This window comes from Mytilus edulis, chromosome 1, assembly GCF_963676685.1.
Source record: "Mytilus edulis chromosome 1, xbMytEdul2.2, whole genome shotgun sequence".
NCBI classification, from domain to species: Eukaryota; Metazoa; Mollusca; class Bivalvia; order Mytilida; family Mytilidae; genus Mytilus; species Mytilus edulis.
The window spans coordinates 11,155,645-11,175,680 of NC_092344.1; the positions used below are offsets into that span (position 1 = coordinate 11,155,645).

Consider the following 20,036-nt stretch of genomic DNA (forward strand, 5'->3'; position numbering starts at 1 on the left):
GTTAACATGCCATACAGTACTCCTATATATCGTCTATCAACAGTATTTGTCTCTACCTACCGTCGGTGGTTAACATGCAATAGAGTGCTCCTATATACCGTCTATCAACACTATGTTTCTAACCTGTTTCTATACCCACCGTCGGTGGTTAACATGCAATACAGTGCACCTATATACCGTATATCAACAGTATTTGTCTATACCTATCGTCGGTGGTTAACATGCAATATAGTCCTCCTATATACTGTCTATCAACAGTATTTCTTTATACCTACCGTCGGTGGTTAACGTAAAATATAGTGTTCCTTTATATACCGTCTTTCAATAGTATTTCTTTATACCTACTGTCGGTGGTTAACATAGAATTTAGTGCTCCTATATACCGTCTATCAACCGTATTTGTCTATACCTACCGGCGGTTGTTATCAAAAGAAACTATTTCCAATCGACGGTCCAAAGTTTCGTATCTATACTTCACTCTGAATGACCGATGACATTTATTTGAACAGTAACATTCCCTATTGTATTCATTATTTAGTTTTCTCCCTGAACTTGTCTGAAATATTTGCGGCTGTACTGATGGCAAACAACAATCAATCAATTTCTTAAAGTACTTCTTAATCTAAATAATATATTATTTTTTAATCTAACCAGTAATATGTGATCGGTGAATGTACGTATGACAATTACGCCAATTTTGAAAAAGCATATTTTTTTTCATTTGCGCACATTGACATTTTTTAATTTGCGCCAAATTGATTCGAAAGGTTAGGTCTGATAAATTTAGATGATAAAATTAAACTTGTTTAACCAAACGCAGCAATTCAATGAACACAAGCTACAATATAGATAAATGTGTGTATAGACGCATGTTGAGCTCATGGGTATCATCATTTAATCACACTTCTGGTACCCGAACATTTACTTTCATATATGGAACCGATGCCATAAAGAAAAAAAACAGGCTTTAACTTCTACAAATTTTGATAAAAAAGGGGATGCTTTATTGTAGGGAAGATATCACAAGGTTGCAGTTCAACAGAAGTGTTGCATGACAATACTCAGTTAAAAAAGATTTGTGCATATGCAAATGTGCTTTTTATGTCAAACTGTTACAATCTTATTTTATAAAGTGCTACTTAAAGTGTGATGTACACTTGCAATAAACTTATCCTGCTTTCAATCCCCCTCCTCCTCCCCGTCACGTGTGAGCAAGTGGCAGGTGGCAAAAGGCCAGAAGGAATATTTTTGTTATTATATAAATAAATTCTATACATCTTATATGCCTCACGACTTGTGTTTACCTGTTAATTTGTGCAAATGAAGAAAATAAATTTGGCGCAAAGAAATAAAAAAATAGGCGCTAATTAAGTGCAGATTGGCGCAAATGGAAAAAGCCGAAGCAAATATAATCTTTTCTTGTATCAAGATTTCAAGATTTTATTCATAACCTCAGACACATACTTGTGTACAAGAGGACAATAATATATACAACCATATTAAGATAATACATAGCGAGACAGGACAAACGAAACACAAATACATAGTATATTTTAAAAGACAATTGGTATAATTAGATTAAGTATTTTATGATTTTCTTCACGAAAATTGATAATTTCCTTCGAACTTGTACGTTACATATAGACAACAAGCCAGTGAATTTCTTCTTGCTTGGATTCATTACATAGTAATTTGGTACAAACTTTGATCTAAGAGCAGAAACATCAGCATTTTTACAGGTAAACAATATATGAAACTCATCCCCTATTCCCTCATTACATAATGTACATATTCTATTTTCCCTCGCGATCCCCGCCCATCTACCCGTCTCAATAGGTAACTTCAAATTCGAGCATCGAAGTTTAGATATGTAATATCTGTCCTTGGGTAATAATCGCAATAGATACGGTTCCAAACCAAACTCGAGTTTGAATAAAGAATAGAATTCACCCCTATCAGATCAAATTGGTGTTTTCTTTCTTTTTTTCGTTCAGTTTCATCTAGTCCATTTGTTCATTTGACTCTGTTTCCATCACGACTAGGATGCATTTTAATTTATAATGTAAAGTCGTTCAGGTTTTTGTTTTATTATATAAAAGAAGAAGATATGGCATGATTGCCAGTGAGACAACTTTCTAAAAGAGACAAAGTGACACCGGAATTAACTATTAAAAAAAAACCTTTAACAGATCACGGTACGCTGACGGTACAGATGTCTGTAAATTCAGAAATTAATGCGAGGTTTTTATTATTGCGACAATTTGAAGTATTGCGTTTGAATTAATCAGGATTTTTTCATAATCGTTGTAATCAAAATCTCATTTCAGGCTATAATGACACTCATCGCATTAAATATTTAACAATTGCACGCAACAAATTTATATTCAAAGACTATGAATTTGATGTATATTTGACAAGAAGTTGCCAAAGATTCTATAATTAGTGTATTATTCTCCCAAGTTTATTTGAAAAGGTATAATTCCTCTATACAAATGGCAAAATCTTTCATAAAATATCCAGTAAGTTGGATAAACGTTTACCAAATCATCCCAATACAGTTTGATTTATATATTCACTTTGCTATTCCGTTCTTGCACAGTGATATAGTTCATTTTGCGTCATCCCATATTCTAGCAAAGGGAGATTATCTCAGCATCACCGTTACATTAGTAATAGCTCTCGTACATAAAATAGTTAGCTCGAACTGTATGATCCTGTGTGAATCTGATCTTTATATTAAAAGTGCATAAATGGTTCACATATGGGTCTTATTTAAACATTAAACAGTATCAAAACAATTAGTGCATTATAATATAACCAAATAGGCATGCAAAAAAGAATCAATAGGCAAAATATGCTTGTCTACCGTCTAATTCTAATTGCTATTATTTACTGTATTGTACATAGCTCAATATCATTCCATTCCATTCAATTTTATTTATTTTTGAATTTTCAGAAGAAAACAGTATTTCTAACAATTAAATTGAATTAATTTGATATGACGTTGACACACGGTAATCACTCTCATGTTTTTATTTACATCGCTGTCAATCATCCGGTAAAGATGAATATTCATTACTACCCTCGGTAGTTAACGTCCCTCGATGGTTAACTTTAAGTGCCTACCTCGATTTAAACACCACCATTCTGAATTAATGCGGCTGCACATCTAAACACCCTACAAAAAAGTGACTCTACATTGGTTTACTACTACAAAACTTCTTATCTGTCTGTATGCAAGCCAATTAATTACAGAAGTTGGGTTGCTGCCAGGATGTCAACCACATCTAATAAATCTAAAATTGAAAATGGAAATGGGGAATGTGTCAAAGAGACAACAACCCGACCATAGAAAAAAACAACAGCAGAAGGTCACCAACAGGTCTTCGATGTAGCAAGAAATTCCCCCACCCAGAGGCGTCCTTCAGCTGGCCCCTAAATAAATACATACTAGTTCAGGGATAATGAATGCCATACTAATTTCCAAATTGTAGACAAGAAACTAAAATTAAAATAATACAAGACTAACAAAAGCCAGAGGCTCCTGACTTGGGACAGGCGCAAAAATGCGGTGGGGCTTAACATGTTTATGAGATCTCAACCCTCCCCTATACCTCTAGCCAATGTAGAAAAGTAAACGCATAACAATATGCATATTTAAATCTGTTTGCTTATTGAATTATTTCTGATTATTTCTTTAAATTGTTTTCTCATGTCCATCTTTGCCACATACTGTCTTTTCTAACATAAGATAATAAAGGGCTGCGCTTTAGCGCATGATACGCCCGTTGTTTGAAAGACGACGGGCGTATAAAAATGGCAAAAAAGACTACAATGACAATGAGGAGCAGCAAGAAGATAACAGGGAAAGTGAAGATGGTGAAAGTGACTACTGAAAGTTATGATCTAAATCAGGGCCGTAACTAGGGTTCGAATTGAGGGGAGGCAGGGGTTTGGGGGCCGCCGATTGAGCCCCCTTTGTGCCCCCATCGATTTTTTTTCTCTCAGTTATTGGCTAAAAATTACCCGTTTCCCTTCGATTTCCTTACTTTAAGAAACATCAGTATGACCTGGAAGCAACTTTTATGCAAAAACAAGCTGAGATTGCTGTTCGGGGTGAGCCAAGGCTAGCTCCGTCTTGAAGGCTGTACTTTGACCTATAATTGTTAACATTAAATACATTGTGACCGTGGATTTTTTTCTCAAATGATATGGCTAAAATTATCTGTTTTCCTTCGATTTCCTTGCTTTAAGAAAGATCAGTTTTGCTGGATCCTTGGAGCAATTTTCATGCAAACAATTATTATCTGTATTTTCTGTATTTAAAGATATTTTTTTTAGAAACTTGTAAGTTCAAAAAACATATTAAGCAAGATTATAAAACGCAAGATATTTTTTTTTTATCGAGGATCTTGAATTTCAATATTGTTGAAAGCTGAACAGACATGTATATAACTACAACCAGGGACTTTCTATACTAGTCTAGTATATACTTAGTATAGAAAGTCCCTGCTACAACGAATGGGAGTGTGTACTTACTAAGGCATTGACCATAATGTTCTCTTACGATCGGGAAACTTAAAAAAACCGATCCAACAGCTGATTCAGCAGGTAACGAATTTCCGATATCTTAAAAGATTCACAATACAAAAAGAACATCCTCTGCTTAAATAATCGAGCCCCCAAATAGATGCAAATAGTTAAGTTTTTATTCAAAATTATCGAAAGCAAAGTTTCATATGTGTTCTCATACGAATACTGACCACCTCAATACTGTATAACAGACGGACGGCCACACGAAAAAAAAATAAAACAAATACCGAAACGGTTTACTTTCGATCAAAAATCCGAAAAAATGACAGACATATTACGTATCATGATAACACTGTTAAAACTGTTAACTTGTGTTATTTATAATATAAATTCAAGTTCTTCGTGTACATATTGTCAATATTTTATTTTTTTACTTCAAAAAAAATTTTTGGTGTAGAAAATTCAGGGGAGGCAGTTGCCTCCCCTGCCTCATAGGTAGTTACGACCCTGTAAATGAGGAAGTAGGTGATGAAAGAAAGGATTGCATTGATGATGAAGATAAAGATTTCATTGATGATGAGGAGGCCTCTTCTGAGAATGAAAATGAGGATTTTTCTGATGATGAGGACAGTGATTACAGTGAAGAAGACACTGATGATTAAACCTAGTTCAGCTTTTCAATATTTAGCATAAAAAACAAATATCATTAACATTGGCATATAACATAGAAGTCTTCAATGCAATATAAGGAAAGTGATATATGATTATGGGTTTTAGTAATTCTATGGCTGATTTCCAAATTTTATAGTAGTTTGAAAGAAGGTAATTTTCTTGGAGTATATTGCTCATAGTTAGATTCTGTTGAACACAGTAAGGAATCCATACTAAATTATACAAAGATGTATGCAAAAGTTGTTCAAATGGTGCTTAATATGGTGGATAATGATTATTACCTTTTTATTGTTTAGAATATTCACAAGATGATCATATTGATAAATGTTTAGGAGACTTGATTTCCTTATTTTTTTCATAAAATGACACCCTTTAACATTTAAGAAATATTTAGTCACATGTTAAGATTTTCATGTTGTCACTTGTTCACTTATTATGTGCTATTGTAGACTAGTTATGTTTTATAACATTTTTTATTGCGCTCAACCCTTCCACCGAAACCGAACTCTATAAAAAAGCTGCAATGCTAAGGTATCATTTGTGATTTCAATTGCAACCAATTTTAACAAGAGTAAAACATACTATGTGCAAAAACAGTATTTGATTTTTATCCATAGCTTAGATAGTAAAAATGTTATCATAAAATGATATATGCCTCAGGGAACAGTTAGTATCTCAGGGACTGCTAATGTGCTTTCATCCTTGCAACCATTCAATAATAGTACAAACGTATGACATTCATGGAACCTATTTTTTACAAGAAATTTAATGTTTTAAATTGAACTAAAGATTTTACAAATTTTATGTTTTCATCAGATTTTATTAAGTATTATTTGTTACATGAATAGATATAAACAATTCACCAAAGTTTCATGGACATTGGTGAAAGCCTTTTTGAGTTATTGTCCGAAGTGTTAAAACCCCCCCTTTTTTATGAATAAAGCCCAATAAATCCAAAACTTAAAATCTGAAATTTATAAAAATTGAAAGGGAGCTTACATCAATAGATATAAACAATTCACCAAAGTTTCATGGACATTGGTGAAAGCCTTTTTGAGTTATTGTCCGAAGTGTTGAAAATCCCCCCTTTTTTATGAATAAAGCCCCATAAATCCAAAACTTAAAATCTGAAATTGAAAATAACGAAAGAGAGCTTACGTCAATAGATATAAACAATTCACTTAAGTTTCATGGAAATTGGTGAAAGTGTTTTTGAGTTATTGAACAAAGTGTGGACGACGGACGGACGGACAACGGTATACCATAATACGTCCCGACTAAAAGACGGGCGTATAATAATATAAAAATATGTACAGTGCACTATTTGTCCTTTTTTAAACAAATGCAAAGAAAGTTTCATTTTTTTATTTCTATAACAACAAAGTAAAACATAAAGAAAATACAATGTAAATAAATGTTAAAAAATATACAGAGGTAAAATCACATAACAAGTGTCCATTAAAATCAAGAAAATTACATTCTGAAAAATAGATTAAAATATTCATCTCAATTGTAATTCTTAAATACATATTTCTATATCCAAAACAATTTAATCTCTTCAAAAACATTATGTTTGTTTCAGTCAAGCAATATACAGATGTGATTGTCTAATAATAATTTCATTTAGTTTGCATGGTTTGTGGAATGGTGGGTGCCTTAAAAACATGAACTAATCTCTTTCTGGTAGTGTTTGTGGAATGGTGCGTGACTTTAACATCTAGACAAGACAAATCTCTTTCTGGTAAAAATATTATGCATTTAACAAACAGTCTAGTTCGCTATATTAGTCAACTTAAACATCCACGCCCATGGAGAAGGCAGTTTATTCCAGGGTATATTTTGTAAGGTAATATTCATCCCTTGTCCACCAGGTCCTGCTATCCAGTTGACTGTTCCCTCATATCCAAGCATAATGACTTGTGTAGATTGAGAAGGTATAGGTGCTCCTAACACCAACACAGAATCGTCTGGCCATGTAAGCATTATTGCATATACCATGGTGCCATCATTTTCTGTTTTCTGTTTAGTGTACCTTTTAATTTACAAAATATGACAGCATATCAAAAGTTATATCTTTTTTTCATTAATTTTAAATTGAGTTGTTAAAGTCTTTTAAACAATATATGCTAAATAATAAATCAAATTGTTTGTAATGATTATCAGGTGATGATTTTTTTTAATGTCAGTGGCAAATAATTCATGCAAATCAAAATGAGAACATGCTACTCTATGTGATCTGATTATCTATACTGCTATAGGAGGAGACCAATTTCATTGAGTCGCAACTCATCTGCAATCGTACAAAGTCAGAAAAATTTGTGATATGACGTATAAATGTAGTATTTTGTATTTCCAAAATTTGTCTTTGAAACAATCTTATTTCCACAGAAAACAGCAATTTTGGGAAAATATCATAATTTGGAGACTGTAAAAAGTGTTCTTAATCCTTGTCTTATACGCTTTCAGTCTAGGTACTCCCAGAAAAATTTTTGTTTGTTTGTTTCAAAACTTTTTTTTTTAACACGATTTCACATACATCTTCTAGTGTACCACTATTTGTCCTAGATGGACACACCAATGGAATTTAAATGTGCTTCTTCAAAAGGTAAAATTCTGCAGGAATAGATGTCATCATACATTGACTCATTTTTGTCAGGAGCCGACCAGTCTTTGCTCTTACTCAAAAAGATCGAGTCATTGGCAGAAAACCAGCAAATACCATTTTTAATTTTCTGATGTGACTTTGCTATGGATCGAAACAAGAAACTCCTGCGCTCAAGTCAAAACACTTCCAAAAGACCTCCAAGGGGGTCTGTTAAAATTGAAAAATATATAAATAAAGTCACGTTATTTTTTAACCAATTAACCAATGATGTTAACTAAATCATATAAAACTAATATTTAAATTTGACACATAAATGCAGAAACTTGATCAACTCTACAATAGACTTGAATAAATTAATACAATATATAAAACATTACCAAACATTTTTTGTAATGAAATCATTTTGGTGGCTCCAAGGTACAGATCCATAAACACCTTCTCCATTTATTTTCAACCAACTTCCAAACTCGCGTAATCTTTCCTCAAATATTGGGATAATTGTTCCCTCCTTTGTTGGACCAATATTCATCAGCATATTGCCACCACAACTGTAAAAGAGATTTTTGAATATAACAGTCATACCACCAATCTTCTAACTTTTATCAATTTCTAGTAATTCCCCAATGTATTCAAAATGAAATGCATAAAAAAAAGAATTGTGGGAGATGTTGGAGACAACAACCTAGCAACAAAAATTACTCAAAAACTAGTAGTCAATAAATAACTTGTCTTGTAAATTTGGAAAGCTCTTTAATAATTGCAAGAGTCAAGAAAAGTACCGAACACATTTTTTTAGAGGTGGCCATCAGCAAAAAAAAAAAAATATGGTTAAAGACTGACGATATTCCTGACTTGGTTGGTACATTGCATTAATAAGTGGAGAGATTAAGTAAAGTTAAAACACTTAACCTACATTTCAAATTCTTTTGATTGTCATTTGCTATTTTTTATTTACCTGATTGTCGATGCAAACGTTGAGATGATCTGGTTTATATCTAGATATGAATCAAGTGGAGCATTTCTACGATATCCCCAGGAATGCTTGTCCACTGACATACAGTCTTCCCATTTATATTTCTGCAGTTTACCTTGAAACACAAAATATATTAATTGCATTTAATTTCAAAACATGAGAATTTTTATGTAGCAGCGATCTATTGTATATAAAAGTCCCATGTTTATATATGTATTTCTCAGTGTGTTCTATATTACTAATCTAATCAATGGTATAGTGTATGAACTTGCTTGAATACAACTGGATAACAAAACTGTTCCCTATGGTATGATCTTTCTAACTTTAATGCCAAATTAGATTTTTTAACCAATTTCAGGGGCGGATGCAGGAATTTTCGAAAGGGGGGGTGCTAACCCAGGGCAAAGGGGGGGGGGGGGGGGGGGGGGGTGCAAAACATATGTCCCGATACAAATGCATTGATCGGCAAAAATAAAGGGGGGGTGCGCACCCCGGAACCCCCCCCCCCCCCCCCTGGATCCGCCACTGAATTTTACGGTCCATTGAACATGGAAAATGATAGTGTGAGTGGAGCATCCGTATACTTTGGACACATTCTTGTTTCTTCTTCTTTGACATTAACATTATCTTTGTTCTAATAGAAGTGGGGTTTGCTTTATCATTTGATTAACTCTTCATGAACCTTGATCCTGAAGTTTTCTTTTCTGAAGAACAAAAAAATGTGTATAAATGACGTACATAAAACTTTAAAAAAAAAATAACAATGTGCTATGAAATTGTTCATTTCTAACCTGGATTCCATTTATCTCTGCAGGTCTTGTATCCTCCGTGTTTACAGAAGCATTCGTGACACCAGCGGTCATTTGTGACGACACTGTCTTTCACTGGACTGAAATAAAAACATATGTTGTTCAACTTGTTATTGAATTAAAATAATATCACATAACTTTCCACAGAAAATCTCGCAAACTTTTAAGAACTGTATATTATATCACATATGCATTCAAAATTTAGACTTTCTCATATTGTAAACAAAACTGATTGACAATTTATTGTTATTGTCAAAGTTTTGAATGAATATTTTAGATAATTTGTATAGAACAAAATTGAACTCTTTTGACAATCACGAAGGTAAAGGACCAATTTGAAAGAGGAAGTAGTTTTTATCTCTTTGAGTTCATCGACATTATAATCTCAACATGTCATGTAATGAATCTTCTGTAATATGTGCTACTGAATCAAAATCCAACAAGGTCATTTGTCTTTTTCCCAGGATCTTTATCTAAATCACTGATAGCCATAAAATATTGCTGGCCCAGCAAGTAAGCCGTGTTATCTAGTAATCATGGGCTACAAATGAGAATAACTGAATCGGATTAAAATACAGATTCTGTGACAACTCTTTGCCATGCTTTGTAAGCGAAGCATGGATATATGCTCTCTACTCCAATCAGATTGCGAAAAAAATTAAAATAAGATTTGGCGAATAATTATGGTTGTGAACTGCATATAGGCAAGTTGGTGTCGAAAAATTTGCCACTGAGATGGGAGTTATATTGCTAGGTTATCAGTTAAGGTATAAAATTACCATCATTGATCAGCTTTGAATCCTTACCTATCATTATACAACCAGGCAAGGAATTCTTTAGATTTGTAGTAAGAAGCTGGTCCTTGACCATCGGCCAGATCTGCCCATAATATCTCTGGTTTGTATCTGTTCACAAGTTCATACAGTTCAGGTAAAGCCTTTGACTGCCAAGAAACAAAAAATGATTTACAATTCGATGAATATATAAAATTTCGTGTAGATGTACACTGACTATTGAACTACAGTTGGGGGTTCACGTGTATGAACTAACAACCTTTAATGAACTAAATTACAAATGAATTATAAGAATAAGACTAAACTTCACAGGAGACTAAAGTTCATTGTGATAATTTCATGATTAATATTTTAAGTTTGTTTTTGTGTTGTAAACTATTTGGTGATGACAGTTTCTAGTTTTGGGGATATTTAGGGCTTTTAATATATTGTATAGACCCTTGTTTATTGTTGGTTACTGTATGTTGACCTTTAGATGTCCTTTTAAGGTCGTCATGCTGTCACAATGACATACATCACATTTCTCCTCATTCAAAAGGTTTATGGAGATGTCTATATTAGGACTACAAAACTTACCAATACAAAACTTTGTGTAGTGAAGTTGTTCGCCTTATCTTTCATATACAAGGGATGAAGCCATTCGGATATACAGTAGTATGTACCGAACTTAAGATCTGTTTTGTTCCTTATAGCATTAGCTAGGTCTCCTAAAATGATTCTACAGTTCATATCATACTAAAATATATAAATGCTAATTAGTATAATAAAAATAGTGGAAATTTTAGTGAATAGCTCACATTCAGTTTTGATATGCAACATGTACATTGCCAACACATTTTCTAGTTATCAGCCATACAGACTACCTTCCATATATCTCTCATAGGCTTAACTGTAATAACGATAATTCAGACTGTTTTAATCATTTTTGTTTGTAATAGGGAATATTGGAAACAATATTAATTCAGTAGCAATTCATCATTGGCATATGTACTTACCAACAAGGTCCCTATTAGGTCCTACTGCTTTTGCATTCCAGTTGAAAGAATGACTAGATGGCCAGTTTGGAAAGCCTTCACCGTGTTTACTGGTCAGGACAACATATCTAAAACATAGTTCAAATGTATTTGAAAACATGTTTCTTCTAGGAAAGACATAACATGAAATATACGCCAGGTCACAAAGAATTAATGTCGCTGTAGAAATTGTGATTGTAAAATGTATATAATATACATTGCAAAAGATGTCAAAAGATCGAAAATTTAATACTCAGGTACTCGGTCAGGATACTCGCAAGTACTAGTACTCGGATAAATCTTGAACGTCTAGTGAAAATTTATGATTTATGTTGGGATGTGGTATTTTGATTATTACCTTTCATAAACTTAATTATCATATGACAAATGTATGAGGACTGTATGACTACAAAATGTACTACTACATTGTATTGACTTTTTATGAGGTTGATACATTATGATTTATCAACCCAAGAGATATGACATTCACCAGGGCCAACGGCTGAAATAGGTCACTATTTCATGCTCCATGATATATGAAAAGGGTGAGAAATTTAGATTTAAATATATCATTAAGTTGATATTATCACTTTCTTGATTACATGTATATCATTTATCATAAGTATCTGAAACTGATCAGATGTCAGTATTTATTTTTGATGGGGTTAAAACACTGTCGTAAATGCATCAGTTACTTGTCAAACCCATAAATCTCTATTTATTCCAATCATGTGGTATTTCCACTGATGCTAGTTATAGATCTATGCTATAAATCCGACTATTTTGACATTTGCAGCTACATGTACATGTAGTTAACATTTAAAGGTTTGTATGTATACATGAAACATGATAACAATTATTTAATGAAATTCCATAGGCATAGGGAATGGCTTTGAACTTTTCCTGACCAAACATATTTTATTGTCTATTGAAATTTCTTCATACTGAAAGATATAAAAGATTAAGGGGAAAATAAAGGAAAATGTTTAAGATGTGACAGATTTATTGGAAAAGTTAAGTGTGATTGTGACAATTGCGTTGCTTCTACATATAAACAAGCAAATAAAATTGTAGACCATTTGAAGTGTTGTTGTCAATATTGAGTATTATTAAAAGTACCAGAAAATGAAAATATTCAAATATTAGCTATAATCATGTTAATAGGTCTGTTTTTGGTTAATTGATATTTGACAAGGTATATATTTTTGATAAACAAAATTTATGAAAGGGGTGGAGTACTTGATGTCTCAGTTCAAAATGCTCACTCCTATCAAAAAAATATTGAAGTGTTTTCAGGGAACACCCCATGCAGTTTGCTTGGGGTTATTGTTAAAAGAAAACAGTTTACACATGTTACAAGGACTTCCTTTTTTATGCCCCATTTATGGGCATTATGTTTTCTGGTCTGTCCGTCTGTCCGTTCGTTGGTTCATCCGTTTGTTCGTCCCGCTTCAGGTTAAAGTTTTTAGTCCAGGTTAAAGTTTTTGGTTGAGGTAATTTTTCATGAAGTTGAAGTCCAATCAACTTGAAACTTAGTAAACATGTTCCCTATTTTATTAACAATTTATAAGACAATTTATTAACAATCAATTTGCCAAATGCAGAAAGTATCAATCAACTATTAGCGGAGTACATAGAGGAGGGGCCTAATGGGGGGTCCTCATCACGGATCACGGAAAACAAAAAATATCAATCACGATTCACAAAAAATTAACATTACCAAATCACGACTTAATTTCCTCAAAATCACAGATCACGATAAAAATTGGCATCTTTCACGGATCACGAAATGAAAACATCCTCGATCACGAAGAACGAAATCAACCCATCAGCCCCCTCATAGAGGAAACAAACCGTTTTAGTGGATAATTTAATACAAATTTCTTTTAATTTTTAATATTTTTTAATTTTTCATGTCATTTCGATAATCTAATTAACCATTTTTTTTTCTTTTTTTTTTTTTTTCACTTGATACATTTATATAAGTCTATAATATTTTTAAAGCGCCACCTACAATATTGAAGTACAAAGGAGAAACTACACTAGTGATAATAATTTTACAAGAGAGGATAATTCACAAGAGAGATTACTCTATCATTACGACAAAGATTGAAGATTGAAGATTGTTCCCTATGATATGATCTTTCTAATTTTAATGCCAAATTAGGATTTTATCCCATTTTCACGGTTCACTGAACATAGAAAATGATAGTGCGGATGGGGCATCTGTGTAATTGGGACACATTCTTGTTTCTATTTCAATTTATGGCATGAAATCTACAAAATCACTGCAGAAGTAGTATTTGTAAATACATGTACTTAAAGTATATTTCAGGAATAGTCCTATAACATATGACTTCGCATTCTTATTCAATTTTAAACGTTTTTATACTGATATTTTCATTTTTTATTTTTTTTGAATGCGATATGACCTCGGGTGGCACATTGATAGTAAAAAGAAAATATCAGAACAGCAAATAGAAATAGTGAATAATGCCCCCGAGGTCATATTTTATAGGACTTATTTCAGGAACAACAAAACATGAATAAGTGAAACCTTTTTTTTCTTTCTCAAACTGAAATACATACAAATCTTTTGCTTAGGAGTCAATTGACCAAGCTGTTAGTGTATGCTCCAGGTGTAACTGACCATAACTGAATTATATTTAATTCTATTTTCATTGAATTTAAATGCCCAAGGCAAGTGATGATCAAGATATGAATTGGTGAACAAAGGAATTGTTTTGTAGTGAGTTGAGCATCAAAATAGAAATCATGATGATATCATCAATATGAAAGTAGGCAAACTTACCCTGCTCCAGATGCTTGAAATATATCTGCCCATTCATCAGGATTAAAAAATTCTGCTGTGAAATCTGCAGCAAAGTCAGCATAGGTAAAATCAGGTCGGTAATTATGTTTCATGAAGTTGACTATATCTGGAGCTGGATGCCTCGACTTCCACTGTGGCCAGAACCATTCATTATGAAAACTTGGAACAGAAAATACTCCCCAATGAAGAAAGATTCCAAATTTGGCTTTGTCATACCAATCTGGTAATGGTCTTGAATCTATTGAGTCCCAGTCAGGTGTATACTTTGCTGTTGTTCCTTTGTGTGTGAAGAGAATACCAATCAATAAATAAACGATCCTGGCTATTTTCATCATTTTTATCATTATGAGCACAGTAAAAATCAATGTGTCAAACTATCGCGGCAAAACAATTTTGGGATCCACAGTTTCTAATATCCGGTACGGTGACGGACAGATATTAAACAAGGGTGGACACAGATCAGTGTGGATAGTTTGTATGGCTGTTTGATCATGTTTTACATTGCCTGTTTATCGTGTATAAAGTTGAACAAATTGAAGATATGTTCATGATTACACTTTAGATACAAAGATACAGATAATTCAGAATTTATTTAAAAATGGTTAGAAACCTCCTTGGTTAGACTATAGAGAAAAATGTTAGTGACCCATATCAGAGACATATAAGAGTTAGACATATAATACAATTATGTATTATATACATAATTGTATAATATGATCTTATATTTGTCTCTGTCCATATCGTCATTGAAGGTTTCCATTTTTATCCATTGTCTACATTTCTAAGAAATGGGATTGTTACTAATCGCTCTTTTAAACACTCAAAGTCAACAGCACCAAAATACAATCATGACAAATAATTGTAAACAATTAATGCCCAACGGAAATTTCTGAAAACAAGAAGATTATCATTCCGTTTCCAGGCAAAGTCGAAGAAATCTCAGCCATACATGGAATATTTCATGGATCCTTATATGTCACGAACAACGGCATTATAAAGACGTTCATTTAACAATCTGTCAGTGTCTTTTCTTCTTCTGAATATAGTGTCAGCTTCATTCAATATTACTGATTACATCAGGATTAAAATATGTTACCTTTACAGTAGCTTCACTGGAGAACTGCATGTCAGCGGAGGAAATGTATTTATAGTTTTATTTTCGATTTAGAGCAAAATCTTAACCTGCAAATTATAGACCCATCTCCCTCACCTGTATTCTTAGTAAATCATTAGAATATGTAATTGTGTCATCTGTAATGAAACATCTTGATAATCATGACTTACTATACCCACTGCGCAGCAGCACGGGTTCAGATCAAAAGTTAGCTGTGAAATACAACTATACTATAAAATTCACACAACAAATACTCGATTATATTGCAAACAGTAAACAAACTGATTTAGTTGTCATGGATTTTTCAAACGAGTTCGATAAAGTGGACCATCAAAGACTTATCTTAAAACTGAAACGTATGGAAATAAATGATAAACTAGAATGTGTCCCCAGTACACGGATGCCCCATCCGCACTATCATTTTCTATGTTCAGTGGGCCATGAAAATAGGTAAAAATTTCTAATTTTGCATTAGAATTAGAAAGATCATATCATAAAGAACATGTATACTAAGTTTCAAGTTGATTGGACTGTAACTTCATCAAAAACTACCTCGACCAAAAACTTTAACCTGAAGCGAGACCGCCGGAAACGGACGAACGGACGAACAGACGAACAAACGGACAGAAGGACGAACGAACGGACGCACAGACAAGAAAACACGATGCCAATAAATGGAGCATAAAAACATCAGACTGAAAAGAGACATGGTTATCCGTCTCACGGATCTCAAAAGTGGTAGTTGACGGTCACACAGTCAAATAGCTGTCCTGTAGTGTCAGGCGGTCCTCACGGCTCTGTTCTTGGTTCATATTCCTTTTCCTAATTTATATAAATGAAATGCCAGACAACCTCTAAAAGAATGTTCATCTTTTTGCAGATGACACCATAATGTATTTATCAATATCATTACTTACTGACTGTCACACCCTTAAATCAGACTCCAACATAAATTGGAACAATTGGGAGAGAGAATGGCTAATGTCTTTTAACCTAGACAAATTTGAAATCATCCACATAACAATAAAAGTATAAACCAATCATCTTTGAATACACACTACATGATTATATATTAAAATCAACAGACAAAGCAAAATATCATCTAGGAGTCACCATCACAAACAGTCTGACAATTCACATATAAAAAAATGTAAAGTCAACAGCATAAAAGCAAAACAACTAGCCTAAAACATATATCAGATATATACACATATATGTGTGGGACCACTGTCAACTAGAAACAACAAATACATAAAATTGAAATGATTCAGAGAAGAGCTGCTAGGTATATACCAAATCAGTACAGCTACTAAAGCAGTATACCAGCCATGCTTATACACCGAACCTGGCCGACACTACAACAAAGAAGAAATATCGCATCAGTCACCATGCTATACAAAATTCAACAGCAATTAGTATATATCTCAAACATACAATATTTATTACCACCAAAAGAACATAAATGAGTAGGACCGATTTTGGTCAGCGAATCTTTTCACAAAACATATAGATACGATTAACTATGGTCGTAAGTATTTTCAAACAGGAGGAAAGCTAGGCCTGGAGCAAACGGCAGTGAGCGCCAGCAACGTTGTTCTGGTACACCAACAGTCAAGTATAAACAGCGAATAAATTCAAAATTCAAAATGCCAAATTGTGTTTTTAAATTTTGTAGAAACCGAAAAAACCTAAATATGTGTATGAGAATTTTGCAAAAATAATTAGTTAAAGGTTTTATATATGCAAAAAAAAAGTAAACAATAAAAGAAATATAATAAATAAAAATCCAATTTGGCAAAGGGTGCATGTATAATTTTGACTGCCATGTGCTTGCTTTTTATATTAGAGACTTTACAGTGCTAGTACACTGGAACGCTGTCATCAAGGTTAAAAGAGTGGGTTCCATCCATCATTTGAAATCCCAAATAAAGGCAAATTCTCGGTATGAATTCTGACCGAATTTAGCCGGCAAATTTGATACAGAAGAATAGTTTAAGTTTTTATCCAAATTTTCATTTTAATTGATATCGAACTTTATGAATAGAATAGAATATTTTTATTTCCCAAATTACAGGGCCCATAAAGGGCATAAAATCAGATACAATATTGATTTACATATATATGTAATTATATCACACTTTTATCAATTTGTTTAATACAGAAATGTTTATGCTTGTTTGTAGGTCTTTGTATCAAAATTTAAAACAGCTTTGCATTGTGAGGGGAAGTATCTGAGATAAGTTTAGCTATTTGAAATGAATTAACATATAATTCCAATCTGTAGAAACTATATATTGTTATGGTAATTTTTAATGTAGAAAAAAGGTGATCATATTTTTCTATTATACTGCCTGCATCTTTTTGTTAAGACCAATCTTATATTATATTCTCGAGATGTGTTTATATACGATTTTATTTTCAATATATCATAATATAAGATAATTTTATTAACCGATCATGGTACCCAAAATTAGAACTATCCAATCAACTTTATGAATTACAAAATATGGAACAGTAAAGGATTGATAATTAGAATGAACAAAGTATGATTTAGACTAAAATAAAAAAAAAAAATGTGTATACAAATTCACAAACATAAAAACTTCTTATCTTTTTTTCCAAATGTCGATTAATTGATTACTAATTAATTAAACAATGCAGCTGGTTCATTATGCTGACAAATTGCTCACATGCGGATATAATAACCACCAAATTAATTAGGTTGGCCTATTGCAACAGAGGATGTAGATGGCACTATCATCACTGACAACCACGTGGGTGAAAATGGCGAACAAAATCATAACTTACGATGTTTGGATTGGAAACCTTCCTTTGTCAGCAGACGAAGTAAATTATAATGCCAAACAATACAGTAGCAATAGAGGAATTGACAAATTTAACATTTTCCATAAATGTCATCGCATATACTTTTGGTTTCAATAAAAAAATGGTCAATGTTTACAAATAGAATATTTTCCCGCGGTTTATTTGTAAAGTCCATGTAGCTACATATCAACATTTTATACAGTTTAAGCGTGCACGTCTTAATTGAATGCACTTACATGTACATGATCATACTATTTAGCTCTTTAGGCATTTAGACAACTACGACATTATTGAGGACATGCACGAAACACCTAGCTAGTGACCTAGCTGGTCCAGATTATCCACTTTTTGAGAATGAAAGTAGAATGTAATAAATGTTGAAAAAGTGGATTATCTAGACTTAGAAAGGTCATTGATCATAGTCGGCCCGTAAAAATGTAGAAAAAGAAAGGTCATTGATCATAGTCAGATAGTCGGCCCGTAAAAATGTAGAAAAAACTTGTTTATTTATTAGTGTCTATAGGAACAGATGTCTGGAAAAGAACAAAATAAGTGAAAATCAAGCACTATCAAATTGTTGGTGAATCTTCTGTTTTGAATGGACATTGCTTTCTGTCTCTATATTGCAAAACAAAATGAAAAGAAACATGCATTATAAGGGCAGGAGAATTTGGTCTAGCATACAAGCTATTTTGGAAACTTGTCCCTGTTGACCCAGATGATCTGCATGGCTTAAACAATTGACATCCTACAACAATCACTTTTCCATTGTGGCATCAGATATTTTGTAATTTATGACATCCAAAATTGAACAGGAACCTTTGTGATGCCCAGTAATGGCAGACAAATAGTGATAAGGTTATTTTGGGCTAAGAGTGATGGGGGATCATTGGTCAATTGTTTGTAAGCTTTACATGTGAAAGTCAAATTAAAAAGTAAAAAGAAATCAGACAGGACACTTGAAATAACAAGCATTTCAATGATCGGCTGGATACAGAAAACAGAAAAACAATAAGCGGGATACAGGAAATGGGACATAACAGGATAGAGGAAATTACATTAAAACAATATTTGGGATCCAGGGTCAGATCCTCCCGATGAGACCCCTTAGCAGTCTTACATACACTGATAGGACTGCCCCTTTCATTTAACTCAATTTATTTTCTTTATTGGAGATTTGCACTTCTGCTTTTGACAAGATGCGTTACATCACAATGGAATGTAGAAGAAGAAGAAGAAGAAGATGCTTTATTTCCATAAAATGGGCTCACAAGGATTGTGAATATATATTTGTCCTGCCTAACAGAAGTTCCCCTGGAATCTTTGTATCAAACAATGTCATACTATCTGTTCCTGTTGGAACTAATATTTATGTCTTTTATTTCTTTAAGAACAAATACTGTAATATTCAATTTGTTCCAATGGAAATAATATAACAAGGGTTAATATTTATAATAAAATGTGGAGAAAAAAAAACCAAAAAAACATCAGTTATTTGATTTTTACAGATGTGTTATTTAAGTACTTTGTAATTTAAGTAAAATTACAATTGGATACTATCATTATCCTTGTTGTGAAAGTATACTGGTCCGAGAACACAATTATTTCGTAGTGCATTTCTTTTAGAACATAAATGAAAATAAAAAAAATCCCACCTGTGCTTTCTCAAAGAAACTTTTACAGTGTGTTGTACAACTTTTAGGACAAATTATATCAAAATTATAGAAAACTTCATCGGCTCTAACTCAAAATATGGACAATTGTATGTTTAGGGCGTCTTGAAATCTTTTGACAGCTTCCGAAGTGCTAATTTTAAACCTTTTTCAGCTGGACCAAATCACTACTTTCCTTTAAAATTCTGGAC

The 20,036-nt window shown here is 32.8% G+C and overlaps 2 protein-coding genes across 3 annotated transcripts in view; one reads left to right on the top strand and one right to left on the bottom strand.

Annotated features, from left to right (window-relative positions):
• Window positions 1-6,555: 6,555 nt before the first annotated feature.
• On the bottom strand, window positions 6,556-14,661 carry LOC139523961 (alpha-L-fucosidase-like). The gene is made up of 8 exons (XM_071318454.1): window positions 14,212-14,661; window positions 11,382-11,488; window positions 10,963-11,093; window positions 10,399-10,535; window positions 9,575-9,672; window positions 8,766-8,898; window positions 8,188-8,358; window positions 6,556-7,237 (listed from the first exon to the last, which is right to left on the bottom strand). Exons 1-8 carry the CDS (start codon window positions 14,574-14,576, stop codon window positions 6,976-6,978), a joined length of 1,404 nt encoding a protein of 467 aa, XP_071174555.1. The 5' UTR covers window positions 14,577-14,661; the 3' UTR covers window positions 6,556-6,975.
• Window positions 14,662-18,063: 3,402 nt separating this feature from the next.
• LOC139523960 (serine/threonine-protein kinase 31-like) overlaps window positions 18,064-20,036 on the top strand; it is a 43,552-nt gene continuing 41,579 nt past the window's right edge. For both annotated transcript variants that reach the window (XM_071318429.1, XM_071318440.1), the window contains exon 1: window positions 18,064-18,193. In XM_071318429.1, the coding sequence (XP_071174530.1) occupies window positions 18,095-18,193 (99 nt within the window). In that variant the 5' untranslated portion in view covers window positions 18,064-18,094. The remainder of the gene's footprint in view (window positions 18,194-20,036) is intronic.